This window comes from Paroedura picta, chromosome 1 (genome assembly GCF_049243985.1).
Source record: "Paroedura picta isolate Pp20150507F chromosome 1, Ppicta_v3.0, whole genome shotgun sequence".
In the NCBI taxonomy this organism is placed as follows: Eukaryota; Metazoa; Chordata; class Lepidosauria; order Squamata; family Gekkonidae; genus Paroedura; species Paroedura picta.
The window spans coordinates 197,754,396-197,775,977 of NC_135369.1; the positions used below are offsets into that span (position 1 = coordinate 197,754,396).

The 21,582-nt window shown below is 45.9% G+C and overlaps 1 protein-coding gene across 1 annotated transcript in view; it reads right to left on the bottom strand.

Annotated features, from left to right (window-relative positions):
- Nucleotides 1–21,582, bottom strand: part of MCM3 (minichromosome maintenance complex component 3) — a 56,723-nt gene that overhangs the window by 18,711 nt on the left and 16,430 nt on the right. The window contains exons 6-10 of the mRNA XM_077315966.1: nucleotides 12,327–12,435; nucleotides 9,340–9,493; nucleotides 9,089–9,220; nucleotides 1,496–1,704; nucleotides 654–828 (exon numbers count right to left, since the gene is read on the bottom strand). Coding sequence (XP_077172081.1) covers nucleotides 654–828; nucleotides 1,496–1,704; nucleotides 9,089–9,220; nucleotides 9,340–9,493; nucleotides 12,327–12,435 — 779 coding nt within the window. The remainder of the gene's footprint in view (nucleotides 1–653; nucleotides 829–1,495; nucleotides 1,705–9,088; nucleotides 9,221–9,339; nucleotides 9,494–12,326; nucleotides 12,436–21,582) is intronic.

Here is a 21,582-nt window from a genome sequence, read left to right on the forward strand (position 1 = left end):
GGGGGAATCAAACCCAGCTCGCCAGATTAGAAGTTGGTGCTCTTAACCACTACACCAAGTGGTCTCCAGTTTCTTGAGAATCAATAGGCATATTTGGAATTCTGATACAACCACAAAACAGGGGCCACAGAAAGTGTATTCACACACACAGGAAGCTCAGCTGCAGAGGAGAAGATGGGTAATATTTAAAAACACATGTGGGGCAAGATTTGTAAGAAAGAATAAATCAAATATTTGCCACTGAAACAATGTTATAATGTGCACAAGCCAGACAGATCTTCAGGGGCAGATCAAAAGCCCTGTGAAGCAGAAGCCCCTCCCATTTTCTAAACCTTTTTCCATCTCCAGAGGAGACAGGGCACCAGGATACATATTGGAGGGCACTGTAGTGCCCACGGGCGTCATGTTGCAGACCCCAAGCTATAAATTCTACTCTGGTTCTCTTTCAAATCCCACCCTCTGCACAGCTCCTAAACACCAATTCTTCTGTAGATATTCATTTCAGTGCCTTTTAGGCGGGACCAGACATGCTGCTTCTACAACAGGTCTCTCAGTTGTGGCCAATATAGTCTTGTGAGGAAAGCAGTACTTATTTTGAGGAACACTTTCCCATTCACCCTCTCAGGTGGGGAAAAGAGGTGCTTAAGACTCACCGTCCCCATCTTGCTCGCCAACTGCTCGATAACGGTGCATCCGCAAGACGTGGTCTGAGATCTCCCGATCTTGCTCCGGATCCATCTGATCCAAGACGATGAAGAGCAAATCAAACCGGGAGAGCAAGGAATCCTGAAGGCCGATGTTCTCCATGGGAGTTTTGTACTGGTCATACTGGAAAAGATGAAAGAACGAGGTCAAGTCTACCTTGCGAAAATACGGTTGAAGGCAGGAACCGGATATTTATGGTGGAAGAGAGATTCAGCAATAGCCTCTGAATCCAAAACAAGGTACACCCAGGTACCTCTCACACACAGTCTCAACTTACAAGGTAGTGTGGTTCTGTTTTGAGCGCTGGAAATACAGAGGAATGCTGGCCAAAGCTTAGGCCTCCATTCTCTTCTCTCCACTTCCGTTTTCGTGTTTTTCAAAAGCTAACTGTCTCAGGCTTCCCTTCTGTCAAGTTTCAGGATGGCAGCCATGTTGATCCACAGTAGAAGAGCAAAAAGTGCATGACTGGACCATTTGGAACCAAAAGAAAAGAGCCTGCCCTCTCTATGAGAATTATTCTTCATACTGTTACTATGCATCTACAAGCCTGTTGAATGATTATTCAAAGGAAACAGAAGGCTTATTTCCAATAAAGGCTAACGGCCTATACAGGAAACCAGCTTCTCCGAACCGACTCTAACCAAAACCTCCCTGTTTACTCTGCCCTGAAGGCTCTCATGCAAATTTATTCTCATATTCAGAAACTGATATTGGCTTAAATCAGGAGCCTGGCTCCAAATGTGTTTTCACAACACTTTCACAAGCAAAACTCACTGAATGAAGCCCTTACCCTTCCGTACACTGGATTGGCAGCCGCAAGGACACTGCAGCGGGCGTTGAGTTGGGCTTGGATGCCTGCCTTGGTAATAGTCACGTGGCCCTGCTCCATCACCTCATGGATAGCCGTGCGGTCAATATCGGACATCTTGTCGAATTCGTCGATGCACACCACTCCCCGGTCCGCTAGAACCATGGCCCCTGCTTCCAGGCAGCGCTCCCCTGAGGACCGAAACAGTGGAAACACAACTAAAGACTTTGTGGTTCTGTCCACCCCCATGAGAAGGACAGCTGGCTTGGCATACTCTGCTTTTAACTACCCACAGGAGTCTCAAAGCAGCTTACAATCGCCTACCCTTCCTCTCTCCCTACAACAGACACCCTGTGAGGTAGGTGAAGCTGAGAGAGCTCTGAGAGAACTGGGACTATCCCAACATCACCCAGCTGGCTGTGGGGAATAAAGCTCAGTTCTCCATATTAGAGGCTGCCACTTTTAACCACTAGAATGAGAAGCTACGTTGGATCAGACCAATGGCCCACACAGTCCAACACTGGGTGTCATACAGTGGCCAAAACCCAGGAGATCTACCAATGGGGCCAGAACCCCATAAACCCCACTGTGGCCCCCCAAGCACCCAAAAAGTACACCTTTTCTGCCTTCTCTATCCCAGGCATAATTTTGTAAACTTCTATTAGGTCACCCCTCAATTGTTTCTCCAAGCTGAAACCCCCTGACCTCTTTAACCATCGCTATACTGCCCCCTCTACCTCTGGGGTAAAGATCTTACCATCTTCACCTGGGTCGCCCAAATAAACCCACTCTGGGACCACTGTGATTTGTTGTTGATTTTATGGAGGAGCTGTGATGTCGAAATGGTATTTTAATGAGCATTTTTATTATTTAATTTTATTATTTAATTTACAGGTTTTATTGTAAAACCTACTCTTGTTAGCTTCTCTGAGACACTGTGAGGGGTGTGATGCTAATTAATAATTGATTAATGTGCCCTAAAAACAATAACAAAGAGAAAAACCACTAAAGTAGTAGTTCAACGACATTTACCGCCATCCTGAATAGAAAAACGAGGGCCACTCAATATATTCCTTTTTATAGAATAATAGAGTTGGAAGGGACCTCATAGGTCATCTAGTCCAACCCCCTGCACTATGCAGGACACTCACATCCCAATCGCTCATCTACTGTAACCTGCCACCCCTTTGCCTTCACAGAATCAGCCTCTTCACCAGATGGCTATCTAGCTTCTGTTTAAATATTTCCAAAGATGGAGAAACCACCACCTCCCGAGGAAGCCTGTTTCACCGAGAAACTGCTCTGTCAGGAACTCCTTCCAGATGTTTAGATGGAATTTCTTTTGAATTAATTTCATCCCATTCATTCTGGTCCGTCCCTCTGGGGCAAGAGAGAACAATTCTGTTCCATCCTCTATATGGCAGCCTTTTAAATACTTGAAGATGGTTATCAGATCCCCTCTCAGTTGTCTCCTCTCTAGGCTAAACAGACCAACTTTTCTTCATACGTCTTGGTCTCCAAACCCCTCACCATCTTTGTTGCCATCCTCTGGACACGTTCTAGTTTGTCTACATCCCTCTTCAACTGTGGTGACCAAAACTGAACACAGTACTCCAAGTGAGGCCGAACCAGAGCAGAGTAAAGCGGTACCATCATCTCCCGTGATCTGGACACGATACTCTGTTTGATACAGCCCCAAATCCCATTAGCCTTTTTAGTCACTGAGTCACACTGCTGACTCATGTTCAATGTATGGTCTACTAAGACTCCTAGATCCTTTTCGCACATGCTACTGGCAAGACAAGTCTCCCCCATCTTATATTGGTGTATTTGGTTTTTCCTACCTAAATGCAGAACTTTACATTTGTCCCTACTGAACTTCATTTTATTCAGTTTAGCCTACTTCTTGAGCCTATCAAGATCATCCTGTATTCTGATTCTGTCTGCTACCCCTCCCAGCTTTCTATCATCTACAAATTTAATAAGTATCCCCTCTAATCCCTCAACCAAATCCAAATCATTTATAAATCATTACAACAGGCAAGAGTTGGTGGATGAGGTGAAGGAGGTGGGGACCCTAGGGGGAAGTGACCATGTCCTCATAGAATTCCTTTTGAGATGGGGAGCCAAGGAAGCTTGTAGCCTGACGCGGATGTTGGATTTTCGTAGGGCAAACTTTAATAAACTCAGAGACATGATGAGTGTCATACCATGGACGACAATGCTGGAAGGAAAGGGAGCATGTGAAGGGTGGGCGCTACTCAAACAGGAGCTATTGCATGCTCAATCAATGACTATCCCAGAAAGACGAAAACACTGCAGGAGCTCTAAGAAGCCTATTGGGATGAACAGAGAACTTCAAGAGGAACTAAGAAAGAAAAGGAAAATGTTCAGGAAATGGAGGGAAGGACAGAGCTCTAAAGAAGAGTACCTACAGGTTACTAGGCACTGTAGATCAATCATAAGAAAGGCCAAAGCTGAAGGTGAGCTAAGATTGGCCAGGGAAGCCCATTGTAACAAGAAAAGATTTTTCAGCTATGTGAGGAGCAAACGTAAAGTGAAGGAGGCAATAGGCCCACTGTTGGGTGCGGATGGACAAACTCTAACGGAAGATGCAGAGAAAGCAGAAAGGCTTAGTGCCTATTTTACATCTGTTTTTTCCCCACAGGTCAAAGTGTTTAGGCACATCTAGAGATGGCCATAGCCAAAGGACAGTGTCTGGGTGGCAGGTTAACATGGATAGAGAGGTTGTCGAGAGGCATTTAGCTGCACTGGATGAGTTCAAATCCCCTGGTCCGGATAAAATGCACCCGAGAGTACTCAAAGAACTTTCCAGAGAACTTGCACAGCCCTTGTCCATCATCTTCGGAACCTCTTTAAGGAATGGAGATGTCCTGGAGGACTGGAAGAGAGCAAATGTTATTCCGATCTTCAAAAAAGGGAGGAAGGATGACCCGGGAAACTACAGACCAGTGAGTCTGACCTCTGTTGTGGGGAAGATAATGGAGCAGATATTAAAGGGAGCGATCTGCAAACATCTGGAGGACAATTTGGTGATCCAAGGAAGTCAGCATGGATTTGTCTCCAACAGGTCCTGCCAGACCAACCTGGTTTCCTTTTTTGACCAAGTAACAGGTTTGCTGGATCGGGGAAATTTGGTTGATGTCATTTACTTGGATTTTAGCAAAGCTTTTGACAAGGTTCCCCATGATGTTTTGATGGATAAGTTGAAGGACTGCAATCTGGATTTTCAGATAGTTAGGTGGATAGGGAATTGGTTAGAGAACCACACTCAAAGAGTTGTTGTCAATGGTGTTTCATCAGACTGGAGAGAGGTGAGTAGCGGGGTACCTCAGGGCTCGGTGCTTGGCCGGGTACTTTTTAACATATTTAGTAATGATCTAGATGAGGGGGTGGAGGGACTACTCATCAAGTTTGCAGATGACACCAAATTGGGAGGACTGGCAAATACTCCGGAAGATAGAGACAGAGTTCAACGAGATCTGAACACAATGGAAAAATGGGCAAATGAGAACAAGATGCAATTTAATAAAGATAAGTGTAAAGTTCTGCATCTGGGTCAGAAAAATGAAAAGCATGCCTACTGGATGGGGGATACACTGTGTGTAAACAAGACCTTGGGGTACTTGTGGACTGTAAACTAAACATGAGCAGGCAGTGTGATGCAGCGGTAAAAAAGGCTAATGCCATTTTGGGCTGTATCAACAGGGGCATCACATCAAAATCACAAGATGTCATCGTCCCATTGTATACGGCACTGGTCAGACCACACCTGGAGTACTGTGTGCAGTTCTGGAGGCCTCACTTCAAGAAGGACGTTGATAAAATTGAAAGGGTACAGAGGAGAGCGATGAAGATGATCTGGGGCCAAGGGACCAAGCCCTATGAAGATAGGTTGAGGGACTTGGGAATGTTCAGCCTGGAGAAAAGGAGGTTGAGAGGGGACATGATAGCCCTCTTTAAGTATTTGTAAGGTTGTCACTTGGAGGAGGGCAGGATGCTGTTTTTGCTGGCTGCAGAGGAGAGGACACGCAGTAATGGGTTTAAACTTCAAGTACAGCGATATAGGCTAGATATCAGGAAAAAGTTTTTCACAGTCAGAGTAGTTCAGCAGTGGAATAGGCTGCCTAAGGAGGTGGTGAGCTCCCCCTCACTGGCAGTCTTCAAGCAAAGGTTGGATACACACTTTTCTTGGATGCTTTAGGATGCTTAGGGCTAGTCCTGCGTTGAGCAGGGGGTTGGACTAGATGGCCTGTATGGCCCCTTCCAACTCTATGATTCTATAAATATGTTGAACAACACAGGCCCCAGGACAGATCCTTGGGGTACTCCACTTGTCACTCTTTTCCAAGAAGATGCTGAACCATTAACAAGTACCCTCTGGGTACGATTTGTCAACCAGTGATTGATCCACCTGACAGAATTAGGATCCATACCGCATTTTACCAACTTGTCAACAAGAATATCATGTGGAATCTTATCAAAAGCTTTACTGAAATCCAGATAAACTATGTCCACGGCATTCCCCTGATCCAGCAAGGTAGTCACTTTCTCAGAAAAAGAGATAAGGTTTGTCTGACATGACTTGTTCTCTTATAATTCTGACCACTGAAGACCCAGTAGGTCGAAACGTGTTTGGTCTTATATGCAGTTAGTTCTGTATAGTTTTTATGTAATTTTTATTGTTTTTAAATTGTGCACCACAATAATTACTGTTTTTATAATATTTTATTGTACAGCTCAACTTCTGAGTTCCCACTTGTAAAGGTTGGGTTGTGTTCCTTTTTTGGTTTTGGGTTACATTGTTCTTGCGAAACCCATGCTGAATCTTAGAAATCACAGCTCTCACTTCCAGCTGCTCAAGGACCGAGTGTTGTGTTACGCTTTTGCCACATTGATCATTATTTCCCTCACAAGAGAAGATTGAGGAGAAATAGAAGTTAAGCAGTTCATCCCTCTCTTCATCATCTGTTATAATTTCACTTTCTTGTCCTGGCCCTACGGTGTCCCTATTCTTTTTCTTGCTTGAAATATAACTAAAGAAGCCTTTTTTGCTATGTTTAGCATTTCTTGCTAGCCTAAGCTCATATTGAGCTTTAGTTTTTCTAAAACTCCCCCTACAATTATTGGTTATTTGTTTATACTCATCCTTGGTAATAAGTCCTTCCTTCCATTTCTTAAATGACTATTTTTATTCCTCAAATCTTTTGACAACTATTTATGGAGCCAACCTGGCTTCCTTAGGCACCTTCCATCTTTTCTTCTCAAGGGAATTGTTTGTGATTGAGCCTTCAGTATTTCAGTTTTATGGAACACCCAGCCCTCTTGGACTCCCATCTCTTTAAGTCTTTCTGACCACGGGAAGTCTGTGAAAATCAGCTTTCCTGAAGTCCAGTCTATATGTACGACTACGTAAAGGTTTTCTCTTTCCCACGATTGAAAATTCCAAAAGCACATGGTCCCTGCTAACAAGTGTGCCCACTACTTCCACCTTGTCTACCAGTTCTTCCTGTCAAGCGTTGACAAAACTCACAACAAAACTTCTATAAGAAGAAAGCTTTAATTGGAAGTAGCTCAGATCACTGTAACGTGAGAAGTCAAATCTGTTCGATACACGAACAGCAGGCACTTATCAATACTTATCTCCCGCCCAAAACTTGAGCGTTCCCAAGGGAGGGGGGGACCCCTCACACAGGTGCCATCCCAGGCTTCCTGCCAAAGGTGTTGAAGTTAGCGTGGCCTTGGTCAGGCCGGCGCCTCAGGCTAGCTGATAAGCTGTTTACAGGAACAGCAGGAACCGGGCAACATTGTTTCACAGTAGGGGGGGAATATGCAGTGTGAAAAGGCAAGAATCAAAGCAGGGGGAATCAAAGGAAAACTACAAGCAGGGGTTTTGGTTACATGGGAACGTTGTGGCTACAAGGACAGAGCACATACACAGCAACCAAGATGGAGTCAGACAGGTTCACTGAACAGTAATCATGGCAGAGAACAGGGACTGATCCTGACACTTCCTATTGATGAGAATCAAGTCTAAAATAGCAGACCCCCTGGTTCTCCTCTCTACTTTCTGGGAAATGAAGCTGTCGGCAAGTCAAGTTAAGAATTTAACGGAGTTTGCATTTTTAGCAGAGTTGGTCTTCCAATAGATATCTGGGTAATTGAAGTCACCCATGACCATTGTTTCCCCCTTTTCTGAAAATTGTGTAAGTTGGTCTAGCAGTATCTCATTCAAGTCCTCTTACTGGCTTGGTGGTCTATAGCAGACCCCCACAATAATACAATTCTCCTTTCCTACTCCTTTTATATTTACCCAAATACACTAAACTAAACTTTAATGCTCAGGTACCTGTATTTCTTCACAAGATTCCTAACATATATTGCTACACCTCCCCCCTTCTTTTCTTGTCTGTCCCTTCTGAATAGATTGTACCCCTCAATTTTAGTATTCCAATTGTATTATCCCACCAAGTTTCAGTGATTCCTATTAGGTCATAGCCCCCTTCCTCTATTACTACTAGTTCCTCCTGCTTGTTTCCCATACTCTATGCATTAATGTAGAGACATCATAGTCCATCTTTTGTGTATCTCATGGTTTTGGTTTTTGAACTTCTTTGTAAGCTCGTAGTTTCCTGCTTATGTAACATTCCCTGTAGATTTGAAATCTTCTCATGTTCAGATCTTGCGATCACACCAAGTTCTGAATTTACATCTAGCTCCCCTTTGTGTCTAGTTTAAAGCCCTCTTCAACAGGTGTGCAAGGGTTCTCCCCAAAATACTTTTTCCTTCCCTTGTGAGGTGCATGCCATCTCCTGATAATAGTCCCTCATATTGACATCGTTGACCATGATCCAGAAATCCAAATTGTTCCCGTCGACACCATTGACATAGCCAGTCATTTACTTGCATCATTTTCCTCTCTTCCTATGCCTCGAAGCAAAACACAGACCCCTCCCCCCGCTAGACCTGAGCACCCCCAACCCCAACATGTATAATTCTGTCTCAAAAATATTTTAATTACATTGTTCAAACATTTATTAGTTGTATCGAGTGCAAAGTGGCTTATAATGCACTGAATATATGAGTCCTGGGCTGCTTACAAAAACCCTGAAGTGTTCTGCCTAGGGTTGGGTGCTTTGGCGGCCAAAGCAGCCGTTCACACCTGAAGCAGCCAGTGCCGTGGAAAGCAAGCTGGTTGGGGGGAAAATTAAACCCTGCCTCCGTCTAGTAATATGGCCTCAACTTGGCCTCCTCTCTGTGCTGCTTCTGATTTTTAAAAAATGCACTGGGAGAGGTAACCAGAGCTTCCCACCATCTTGACTAGTGTGGTCCCAAGGGACATCACAGGGCACCCAGAAGGCCCCTGCAAACATAAACTATGCAACCCCATTAAGCAGGCCAACACTGCTCTGCACTGACTGATTCTACCTGCCACAGGTATTCCATAGTACTGCTCCTGTGCAACCCCCAGCCAAACTCACAGTAGAGTATTCCACGCAATGCCACCACATTATCCACACACAACCCACACTAGCATGTCTGTCTGCTTCTGACCTGTTTCCTGGTCCGTTGTGACTGCAGCAGTCAGGCCGACACCTGAAGAGCCCCTGCCGGTTGTGGCAATGGCCCGGGGAGCTGTGCACAGCACGTAACGCAGCAGCTGAGACTTGGCCACTGAGGGATCCCCTGAAACGGAATGCAACAGCATCTAGTTAGGAGTCCCAAATGATGGGATTAATCCGGCCTTCGCCCAGTTTGAATCTCCCTTGGAAGTTTTGCAAACTAGTCTGGCCTTCAGGGCCTACCGATGAGCAGGATGTTGATGTCTCCTCGAAGGCGACTTCCGTTCTCCAGGACCTTTTCCACCCCTCCCAAGAGCATGCAGAGAATGGCCTTCTTGATGTACTCATGCCCATGGATACTGGGAGCCAGAGACCTTGCCAGCTGGTCAAAGATGTCCTAAGCAGAGGCATGGGGAAGTAACGTAAGAGAAGTCATGTTGGATCAAACCAAAAACCCAAATGCCACTAGGAGGTCCACCAATGTGGCCACAACTGCAGAAGACCTCCAATTGTTGGCCCAAAGCAGCAAAAATGCAGAGTATCGTTGCCCCAAACATAGGAGAAGCCATGCTGGATCAGGCCAATGGTCAGTCCAGTTGAACACACTGTGTCACACAGTGGCCAAACCCAGGTCCCATCAGGAGGTCCACCAGTGGGGCCAGAATTCCGGAGGCCCTCTCAGTGTTGCTCCCTAAGCACCAAGAACAGAGGGCACTGCTGCCCCAGACAAAAGCACCTGAGCATTACTAGGAGTTGCCATTATATAGAGCACAAGCAATTTGCACCAGCAAACTATCTGGGGAATCTTTTAGTGCAGAAAACAAGATTAGCTTTTTCTCAGGTGTGATTTAATGTTCTCCCTTCTGATTGGTTTAAAAGGGAAATATCAAAGAACCCTGTATTATGACCAGAATTGCCCTTGTGGTAGGCAAGAATCAGAAACGATACAGCACACTCTTCTATATTGTTTTCTTCATGTAGATTTTTGTGGCATCTTCCCATTTTATGAAAATTTCCAGGAAGAACAGAAATTCTTATTGTCTATCTAGCAGGTAAATACTGAGAAGGTAGCTAAGTTTTACTCAAAAGCAAAATCTGTCTGTGCTTCATTGGGGAAGGAGCTGCTGTTGTATTCTATAAAACATTAATTGTATATATACAGTTTTGGAATTTGAAGATGCATCTGTATTTCTCCTTCATTCTATTTTGATTTTTGTCTGCAAAGCAGAGGCTCTTTCCTCTGAGCATCAGTCCTTCCCCTGCACTAAAATCACAAAACTCTGAACACACCTCCTATGGCATGGTGCCTCAACAATTTAAAGGACAGTCCATGTTACTTGGCCGGGGGGGGGGGGGGCTGTGCCAGGTATCAGCTGAAACACGGAAAAAAGAATTGCTTGGTAGGCATCACAAAAGGCAATGGGACATATCCTCAAGAAGTCGAGAAGTCCAAAAATTATTATCATTGCAATATATTAAATACACATTTTATTGCCCAGTGTTAAAGGTCAGTCAAAAACGATGCATTCAAAATCTCAGTCGACAATACACAAGAATGCTATGAATAACACAAAATATGCCCAGGTAACAAAATGACCTATAGCAAAACGACATGGTGTGAATCAGACCCACCTATACATAAATATCCATAAACAAAAAAACATTTTTCAGTCAGGAAGGATGAATGAAAGTCTGAACTACCCAGAGGAGCCACAAATATCCTGGGTCTATATTGTGATCTGACAGAATTTGCAAGCACCAGGTAGATAGTCTTCTGCAAACCTTTCCAAGACAAGTAAAATCTGTGAGCATCCCAAAAGAAGGATTTACAGGTTACATTTGTCTCTTTTCCCTTCCCTTTCTTGTTTTCAATGAGACATATCCCTCGCATCACTGGCACAATGCCAGGGATGAAAAATACCAGGCCATGACCACGCAGCCTGGGTAACCCACAACAGCCAGGGCATGAAGTGCCTGAGCTTCCTCGTTAAAGGGAAGGCTGGGCAAGCCGAGTGCCTGCCACATATGTCCTTGCATGTATGTAAAAGTGTGTTCCCAGCCCAAGTTACAAAACCTAGCCTGTCATGTAACCCATCTCAGTAAGGCTGCCTCTGAGCAAGTAGAAAAAGCGCAGCTTTTTAGTTACAACAATAATTTGTCATTCCCCAGAGGCTCAGGGTGGGTAAAAACATCCTTATCCATTGTTGTTCCTCTATATATTTCTGAAACAGCCTAGGTGGTGGGACGTGTCTGGCTGTCCAAGTTGGAATAGGGCCAATCATGGTGCAGCCAGCTTTGCCCTGATTGGCCCTGCTCCTGCAGCTCCCGCTCTCCATCCCTGGACTCTAGCCTCTTTATTCTCAGACACCTCAGTGCCTGGAGCCAGCAGCAGCTAAGGGGAGAGGCCCTGGGCAAAGGGTCATGGGTGGAGGGATTGCTAACGAGGGCCTCTTGGCCGGGTGACAACGGCCTCCCAGCCCCCGCCTGGCCCACTTGATCTGGCTGTGAGCTGCCGCCCAAAGCCACCTTAAGCTGCCTGGTCAGAGGCCAGGGGAGGGGGCCCTTTCAAGGCCCGATCTTAGGAAGAGGCTTTGAAGCTAGATTATAAAAAACAAAACAATACATCATCATAAATGTATATCAGCTGTAAATATACACAACAATCAGATGTCCATTGTCCATCTGGTTAAGAAAAATAAATTCATTCTAAAGTTACCAGTGAACTCCCCCCTCCCAGGTGCATGCATGTTCTCGTGGTCTAGGTGTGTGGCTCTGATTCCTTAAACAGGAAAAGATGCTTTTATTCCTTAAGACTGAGCTGGAGCACATACATGGAAAAGAGCCGCCAAGTCCAATGGGTACAAATACAAGGGAAATAAAATACCGATCTTATTCTAGCTCTGTCACAATACGAGACTCTTACCTCTGGCAATCCACCAGGCTGTCATGGAGCAAGCACACCCCAGGCCTCGCCCTGGCTCAGGAGTCTGGATGTCACAGCCTTTGGGCAAAGCACGCAACAGGCGTGAGTAGTGCCAACCAACACTTGTCGGGGAGGTGGTGGGCCATTACCTGCCTCTGCGCAGCAGCCCCAGACTTCCTCAGTGGTCTCCCACCCAAACACTGACCCAGCTTAGCTCCCAAGATCTGAAGAGGTTCCCTTCCAGGTCAGGGAACTTGAACCTGTTTTCGGCAAATTGTGCCCTAACCAAGGCCACAAGTAAACCTACCTTGGAGCGGCTCTTGCTAAACCTCTTTATCTTAGGCACATCACTTGCAAGGAAGGTCGGCTGGGCCTCCTTGTTCATTTGCTTCACGTGGCATGCAATGAGAATGGTTCTGGAGGGGAAGAGACAAAGAACATGAAGGCAAGGCTGCCTTGGGCTTTGGGACGGTTCTGGACATCCTGTCGACTCCTTGGAAGGAACACAAGGTCTCTATGACCAGTCAGGTCTGCTACGTTTGCAGGCGGAACTTTGGAGAAAGAAGTCCCCCTGCCCCACCTTGCGCCTTCCCAGGCACACTCCCACCCCTCACCCAGAGCACATCATCAGCTGCCCCTTCAGCACTGGAGAAAGCTGAGCACCATCCGGATCTCCTCTGTGCAATTAAGGGAACTCCTTTCAAGCAACAGCCCTGACCAGGTGACCCCACTTGACGTTGTTGCTTAACTTGGGCTAAGAACGGAAAAGAAGCCATGTTGAATCAGGCCAATGGCCCCCCCTCCAGTCCAACACTCTGCGTCACACAGTGGCCAAAACCCAGGTGCCATCAGGAGATCCACCAGCAGGATCAGGACTCCAGAAGCCCTCTCACTGTTGCTCCCGAAACACCAAGAATACACAGCAACACTGCCCCAGACATAAGAATGCAAGAGAAGCCATGTTTAGTCAGGCCATGTTTAGTCAGGCCCCTCCAGTCCGGCACTCTGCATCACACAGTGGCCAAAGCCCAGGGGCCATTAGAAGGTTCACCAGTGGGGCCAGTCCCTGAGAGATGTGAATAAACTGGAGAGGAAAACAGAGTAACAATAATTGCAGCACTGATCTTACACACAAGTAGGAATGAAAGCAGGGCAGACAATAAATCATTAAGAGAGGAGTGGGGGGAACTTTAGTGTGAGACCTATGGAGCAGCGGCTATTAGGCACAAGGTTTGGATGGAATACTCTGTCTGGTGCCACATTCAAAAGAGCCCTTTATCGGGGTGCCACACACCAAGCCTCAGATAGCAGGGGAAGCCAAATATTACCAGAGTGGTCACGGAGGTTCATGTGGGAACAGCTGGACCTTCAAATATGCTAACCCCAAAACATATAGTCCATCTTAGCAGAAATAAAGAAACCATTTTGTCCAAAAAGGACTGAGTAAACCGCCCAATGCAGAAAGAGACAAGCAGGAATCACTGAGGCCTGGGGAAGTCTGGATAATCTTCCCCTATGGCCTTTCTGAGATTAAAAATTTGATAGGTACACTGCGGCCGGGTAAGGCAGGTGGATTTGATTTAGTCCCCCCGGACCTAATTAAAAGAAATGCAGAATGGTGGGCACCGGTATTGGTCAATTTATTCACGATGATTGATAAGACAGGGAAAATTCCAAAGAGTTGGGAGGTGGCAACCATTGTACCCATACATAAAAAAGGGAATCTGAATGACCCAGCCAATTATAGACCGATAAGTCTACTAAGCGTAATAAGCAAACTCTATGCAAAACATCTTCAGTGGAAACTTCGGGATTGGCTGGACCAGAATAATTTTCTGGCAGATGAATAAGGAGGATTTAGAGAGGGTTGTTCAACACAAGATCACTGTACAATACTTGATCATCTCGTAGTTAAATATTCTTCCAGCTCTATGACAACCCTGTATGCAGCTTTTGTTGATTTGAAATCGGCTTTTGACTCTGTGTCAAGGGAATTACTATGGGAGAAATTAGTTAAGACTAACATAGATAAGAGTCTTCTATTTTTGATACGTGCTATGCATGAAAATACTACCATCAGAATTAAGTGTAATGCCCATGGTCATCTGACTAATTCTATTAAAGCACTTAAGGGAGTTAAGCAGGGCTGTGTTTTATCACCCCTACTGTTTAACATCTTTATAAATGATATGGTTGAACATTTTCAGAATAGTGAATTACATCCCCCCCAGATTAGCTAACAAACATATCTCACTACTGCTCTATGCAGATGACGCTGTCCTGTGATCAAGAACGCCAAATGGAATGAGAAGGGCCTTGGTTCTACTGGGTACTTACTGCCGACTGAACCAGCTAGAGGTCAATCATTCAAAAACAAAGATTATGGTTTTTGGTAACAAACCTAAAACATATACATGGCATCTCAATTCATCACCCATAGAACAGGTCAGATTTTACAAACATCTGGGAGTACTATTCCAATCAAATGGCCATAGAAACTCCCATATATCATATATTTCCTCAAATGCCCAGAGAAGCTCAGGTGCCATTCAAATTCTTCTGGCACAAAGATGGGCGTAATGTTCCCGCAGCCCTTAAGCTGTTCAATGCAAAACCTCCAGCACAGATGATGTATGGGGCCCCATTGTGTATAAATGCCAATATTTCCAGCCTAGAAAAGACCCAGGCCAAATTTTTAAGATCCCTGCTCCAAGTACCAACCAGCATTTCCAACGCTTCAATCCGGGTGGAAACAGGAATGTATCCTGTCCAGACCAGAATATGGATATGTACATCAATGTACTGGTTAAAATTGTTTTTTTCCACAAAGGGTTTGCTTTACCTAATGATGTCTAAATCATTGGTTGTGCCGTGGAAGATCCCTGCTCCAAGTACCAACCAGCATTTCCAACGCTTCAATCCGGGTGGAAACTGACCATTGAATACATACCGAGAGGGGTCCTTCTCTCCTGGGGTATAAGAGGACATCTTGTTGGGTGAGATTCCACCGTCGGATCAAGGGAGTTCTTCTTCCGGTCCCTAGGTGGCACTCACCCGGCCTCTTCAGTTCGGCCACTGCCATAGCTGTTCGCATTTTAGGCATTTATAACCACAACTTATAACCTAGGAACCTCCTAACAGAAGAAGAACTAGAGACACATCACAATCAACAATATGGAAGAAACACATTATGACATGTCGATAACTCTGCTCTGGGGCAACTTCCAGATGCCTTACGGCTAAGAATCTTTTCCTTTTAGTTTGACGATGGAAGGGAGGGATCAAGATGTCCTCTTAATACCCCAGGAGAGAAGGGCAACTCTCGGTATGTATTCAATGGTCATTCTCCTCCTGGGGCGAGGACATCTTGTTGGGACCTCCCATAGCAGTCCGTAGATTCAGGGTGGGCCATCGTCATCTGTATTGATCACGTTTTGCAGCACTCTTCGCCCAAACGCTGCTTCCGCTGAGCTGTAAGCATCTATCTTGTAATGGCGAATGTCAAGGCGTTGGCCCATGTTGCTGCTCTGCAAATTTCGAGAACCGATGCTCTACCAAACAAGGCCGCTGACGTTGCCGTACTCCTTACTGAATGAGCTGTAATACCAGGTGGTGGTGTCAACGTACGCTTCAGCAATGGCCGCTCTGAGGCAACTACCGATAGCCCTGCTGGACAGCTTCGAGCCCTGGTTTGGGGCTGCAATGGACACAAATAACGAATCAGACCTTCTTATATTCTCTGTTCTGATAATATAAGCCTTTAAGGAGCGCCGCACATCCAGAGTGTGCCAAGTTATCTCCTTCGGATGGACCGGGTTTGGACAAAAAGACAGTAGGACCAAATCTTGGTTAAGATGAAAGTTGGACAGCACCTTCGGTTTGAAGGCTGGATCTGTTCTTAATACCACTTTATCCTTGTGAAAGATGCAGAGTTCTTTTCTGATCGATAGAGCTGCCAGTTCTGATATCCTTCTGGCTGAAGTCACTGCCGTAAGGAAGATTGTCTTCATCCTCAGATGTTTCAATGAAATGTCCATTACTGGCTCAAAGGGGTGTCTTGTCATTCCCGTTAGAACTTTATTCAGATTCCAAGTGGGGAATCTATGGGCAATTGGACCCTGGATTTGGGTGGCCCCTTTGAGGAAACGGATGATATGAGGGTGCTTAGAAATCGGCTTGCCTTTAAAATTTGGAAGGATAGATACTAAGGCTGCCACTTGTCGCCACCTTCAACCTTTGTGCCAGACCATCTTGAAGGAACTGCAATACATCTCGTAACCTTGGAGACAGGTGATCCACCTTCTTCCGCTGGCACCAGCGAACGAATGCCTTCCACGAAGCATTGTAGATCCTGTTAGTGGACTGGCGCCTGGATGCCATAATCGTCTCAACCACTTCCGTACTGTAGCCTTCCGTTACCAGGCAGCCCCGCTCAACCTCCAGGCGGTCAGTTGGAGCCATTCCGGATCCAGATGCCAAATAGGACCTTGTTGGAGCAAGTCCGGCTGTACTGGAATCTGCAGCGGATCCCGCACTGACATGCACACCAGGGTTGAAAACCACGGTCGACGAGGCCATTTCGGAGCTATTAATATCACCTCCGCCTTGAGCTCTTTTACCCTTGCGAGCAGGCGTGTGATCACCGGGAACGGCGGGAAGGCGTAAAGCAAGCCCTCTGGCCACTGGGCCAGCAGAGCATCCGTCTTTTCCGCTGACGGATGGAAGTACCGGGAAAAGAACCTGGGCATCTGGCTGTTCTCCGCTGTTGCAAACAGGTCCAGCTTTGGCTGACCGAAGATTGACGTTATCCAGGTGAAGATTTCCGGCTTCAGACGCCATTCCGCTGCGGACACCGTCGCTCTGCTCAGCCAGTCTACTTGGACGTTTTCGTTTCCTTTTATGTATTCTGCCCTTATTGACAACAGGTTGGCCTCCGCCCAACACAAGGCCTGCATGGCTTCCCTGTGAAGGTTTAAGGACCTGGATCCGCCTTGGTTGTTTAGGTAGGCCTTCATTGCTATGTTGTCCGTTCTTACCAACACATGAGTGTTTTTTATTCGACATTGGAAGTGTTGTAGAGCCCTGAAGACCGCCTTCATTTCCAGGACATTTATTGGAAGTTTCTTTTTTTTTTTAATAATTTTATTGTTTATTGTTATATAAAGCATTTACAAAGAAGTTGTAAAGAAAAAGCGACCAGTTGATATGGTTTGCCATCTCTTTTAACATAGATATTTAGTTCCCATCACATATTATTCCTAATCTAGAAGTTTTTACCATTTTTCTTAGCCAAGTGATTGTTAATACATATGAGAGTATGATCTGTTATAGGAATACATTCTGTTATTATCTTAAATGATATTAGGTCAGTCTCCTTCATAAATTGGCCCTGACCCAAGAATTACTACTGTCGTCTTGTTAATGCCTATAAAATATGGTTTTTCATCCTCTTTTAGCATACATATTTATTGGAAGTTTCGATTCCTCTGAGGACCATCTTCCCTGGGCTGAATGGCTCTCCAGCGTGGCCCCCCAACCCCTCAGACTGGCGTCTGTGAACAGTTGTTTTTCCAGCCTGGGGCCGAATAGCTTTCCTTTTGACAGGTTGACCTTCTTGGTCCACCAGGCTAAGCTGGTTTTTACGGCTTGTGGTACCTTCAATTTCTTGTCCAGTTTCATGGAAATCTGGTGCTGGAATGGTCGCCAGCTCTGAAGCTGGCGAGAATGCAGTCTTCCCCATTCCACTGTGCACAGGTTCGACACCAAGACGCCCATCATACTTGCTAGCGTCATTAGGGACGACGTTCTTCCTTTTATTATCTGATTTGCCAATTCCCTGGTTTTTTGTACTTTCCTTTCTGTCATGAAGAGTCTGGATGCCACCGTATCTATCAGTACCCCCAGATGCTGAAGGGACTGAGACGGGATTAGCGAGCTCTTCTGAAGGTTCACGATGAACCCGAAGTCTTGAAGGATTTGCAACGCGATTGCGGTGTGGCTGTTGGCTTGCTGGAGGGACTGAGCCCTCAGTAACAGGTCGTCTAAATATGGATGCAGGTGAATCCCTTGCTTCCGTAAGTAGGCTACAGGGGCGATTAACAGCTTCGAGAAAACTCTGGGTGCCGTCGAGAGTCCAAACGGTAAAGCTCTGTACTGATAGTGGTGCTGACGCACGCAGAACCTGAGGAACTTCTTGTGACCGTTTCGGATCGGAATATGCAGGTACGCTTCCGTGAGGTCTAACGATGTAAGGTACTCTCCTTTTTGTATCGCTTCCGAAATGGATTTGAGGGTTTCCATCCTGAAGTGGCGAAGCTTGATGAAGCGATTCAGGAACTTTAGATCTAACACTGCTCGCCAGTCCCCGTTGGATTTGGGCACTGTGAAGAACACCGAGTACACTCCCATCCTTTCCTCTCCATGAGGTACGGGTTCTATTGCCCTGATGTCGATCCGGTGTTGTATGGCGGCTTGGGTTCTTTCCAGCTTTGGTTTTGATCTTGGGTAGGGTGACTGGACGAAGTGGTTTGGTGGGAACTTGAAGAATTCTATGGCGTAGCCCTGTTCTATTATTTCCAACGACCAGTTGTCTGCCTGGTATCTTGTCCACTGCTCCAAGAATAGGGCTAGTCTTCCTCCCACCGGAATGATGTGAGTCACGCCTTGTGAGGTTTTCCGTCTCTTTCCTGCTTTGGAGGAGGGTTTCCTCTCTGGAACCTGTTGGCGTAGCCACCCCTGAAGTTCTGTCTGGTGTTCGACCAGCTAGATCTCCTGTCTTGTCTTTGTTTGTTGTATGAGCCGAAGGAACGAAAGGAGTTATCTGCGAGTTGGGAGAACCTTCTATCCGTTCTCCGCAAGTTCCTTGGCATTACGCGCTTTTTATCACGTGTCTCCACCAGGACCTTGTCCAAAGACTCACCGAAAAGTTTCGATACATGAAATGGATAAGCAGTGACGATTGATTTCGCTTTTGTGTCTGCCTGCCATGCTCTCAGCCACAGTGTCCTTCTCGCAGCTGCCGCTGTGGCCATGGCTCTGGCGTTGAAGATGGATGCGTCCAAGGTGGCGTCTGCTGAAAAACAAGCTGCTTTTAGCACTCTATTCATTCCTTCTGCCACTCTTATCTGGTTCCGGCAACAGTTGAATCAGCTTCTTGACCCACATGATTGTGGCTCTGGATACAATTGAAGCTATTGAAGATGCTCTTAGAGATATTGCTAAGGTTTCATGAGTTTTACGTAAGGCAAAATCCGCCTTCCTATCCATTATATCTCTTACAGATCCCTGGCCATCTTCCGAGAGAAGACCATAGGATTGCAGCCCTACTACCGGGGCATCCACAATCGGGGTTCTTAAAATTTCCTCTGCGTAATCAGGCATAGTATACAGCTTTTTTGCATACTGCCTGTTTGCCACGTCTTTTCCCATTCCGCTCTGAATTTTTTCTCAAAAAATACGGCCAGTGGAAAGTTTCTAGGAACATCCTCCTCTGGGGGAAAATATTCTTTATTGCCATAAGGCCTTCTAGGGTCCTGATTTTCTGGATCCTCCGTCCCGTTTCCATTTTAGGTCCAATGCGTTAAGGCATTTTGACAACAGATACTGATAGTCTTCTGGTTTGAAAAATCTTTTGGATACCTCAGGTAAATCCATAATTTCAATCACTTCTTCATCAGATAAAAATTCCCCATCTTCCTTTACTGAGGACTCATCTGCTGTAGAAGGATAATCCTCCCTGTCAGGACTCCAATGGGGCCTTTTGCGCGCTGCTTTTGTGGGCCAGGAGGGTCTTTGCTCGGCCAAGTCCCCATATTCCTCCCTTTCTGAGTCAGGGGAGGCCTGCCTACGACATCTATGCCCCTCAGGCCCTCTTTCCCTTTTTTCTAACTGCGCTTGCACTACCTCTGAAATACAGGCAATTAGTTCTTTAGATAACAAATGTTGCCCACTGGACCTTACTGTACTCCTGGATTGGCTCCCCTCTCCTTCCTCCTTGACTCCGGTCTCCTCGCGAACAAGCGTGGACCGGGCCGCAGCTGCGGAGCCGCCCGCCCGATTTTCCTCAAAATGGCCGCCGCGCGTCTTCTCCCTGCTCTTTTCCTGCGCTTCGGCCTTCTTGCGGCGTTTTGCCGCTTGGCAGCTTGGCTCCTCATTGGCTGGTTTGGGGACGGCCTGCGGCGTGCCCTCCAGCTTTTTTGGCTCCTGCTCCATGGGTTCCATTGGCGCCTCCAGTTCTCCTTCGGATAGGAGGTCGTCTGCCATTGATCTCGAGCGGAGCCGGCAATGGGGCTTCGCTGGGAAGTTTTGCCTTTAACGGCCTTTTCCCAGAGCCGAGTTACCAACAGGGTGGGGGGGGGAGGTTTTTCTCTTTTTTTTTTTTTTTGAGAGGAGAGACAAACACACAAACGGAGACTGACACACACGAGGTAAGGTTGGAGAAAAATAGGTAGGATTTGAGGTGAAATCTATTCGGATCTTCCAGCTCAACTGCTCTCCCTCCGAGGCAGAAACCGAACTGAAGAGGCCGGGTGAGTGCCACCTAGGGACCGGAAGAAGAACTGTTAAGTTCCTGCCTCCCTTGATCCGACGGTGGAATCTCACCCAACAAGATGTCCTCGCCCCAGGAGGAGAAAGGAATGTATCCTGTCCAGACCAGAATATGGATATGTACATCAATGTACTGGTTAAAATTGATTTTTCCCACAAAGGGTTTGCTTTACCTAATGATGTCTAAATCATTGGTTGTGCCGTGGATATCCACTCTTGAGAAAAAACGTTGCTCATTTGGTCTATCCAAACAGTTAATACTGTCTCTGGGTTTCAACTGAGCAAAGGAAACGATAAAACAAAGAATCCTAGATATCCTTCGCCAACAGGATTTCAATCAAGTAAAAAATCCACTTTTTCCAATGCCTCCACTTAATAATTTGAGGCCATTACCTTATTTATCTATTCTTGTTTTCCCAGAACATAGGAGATCATTTACTCTCTTACGATATAACATGCTCCCATCCGCTTTTAGGGAAGGCTTATCCAAAAAATTACCCATCTGTGATCGTTTATGCATCTGCCAGGATGGGAGCATTGAGACATATGAACATGTATTACTCCAATGTAGGCTATACGATCAATTCAGGGGAGAACTTATATCTTCCCTACAGAATAAGCCCAACTCAGAGGGAGTCACAGACATGTTGTCAGACAAAAGCACAGAAATAACTTCTGTTGTGGCCAGATTTGCTTGGAGAGCAATCAAAACAAGGAAGAGCTGGTTGGATTCGGAGCAACTTAGGTAGAGATAGACTCAATTGCTTGAGATAATGCTTGTAAGTTTTAAAACCAGAATGATTCTTATAGCTGGAATGTTTTTATCTTTTATATTATTTAAGTCATCAATGATTCTTTTATCTTGTTAATGCCAGATGTTTTTATGTACTTTGTGATTTGACTACTGGTCTAGTACCGTAATAATAAAGACTTGACTATCAGTGGGAGGCCTGGGGAAAAAACCCTTAAAGACAAAAAACGGAGCACAGATGAGGACTGGATCCACCAAGACAGCT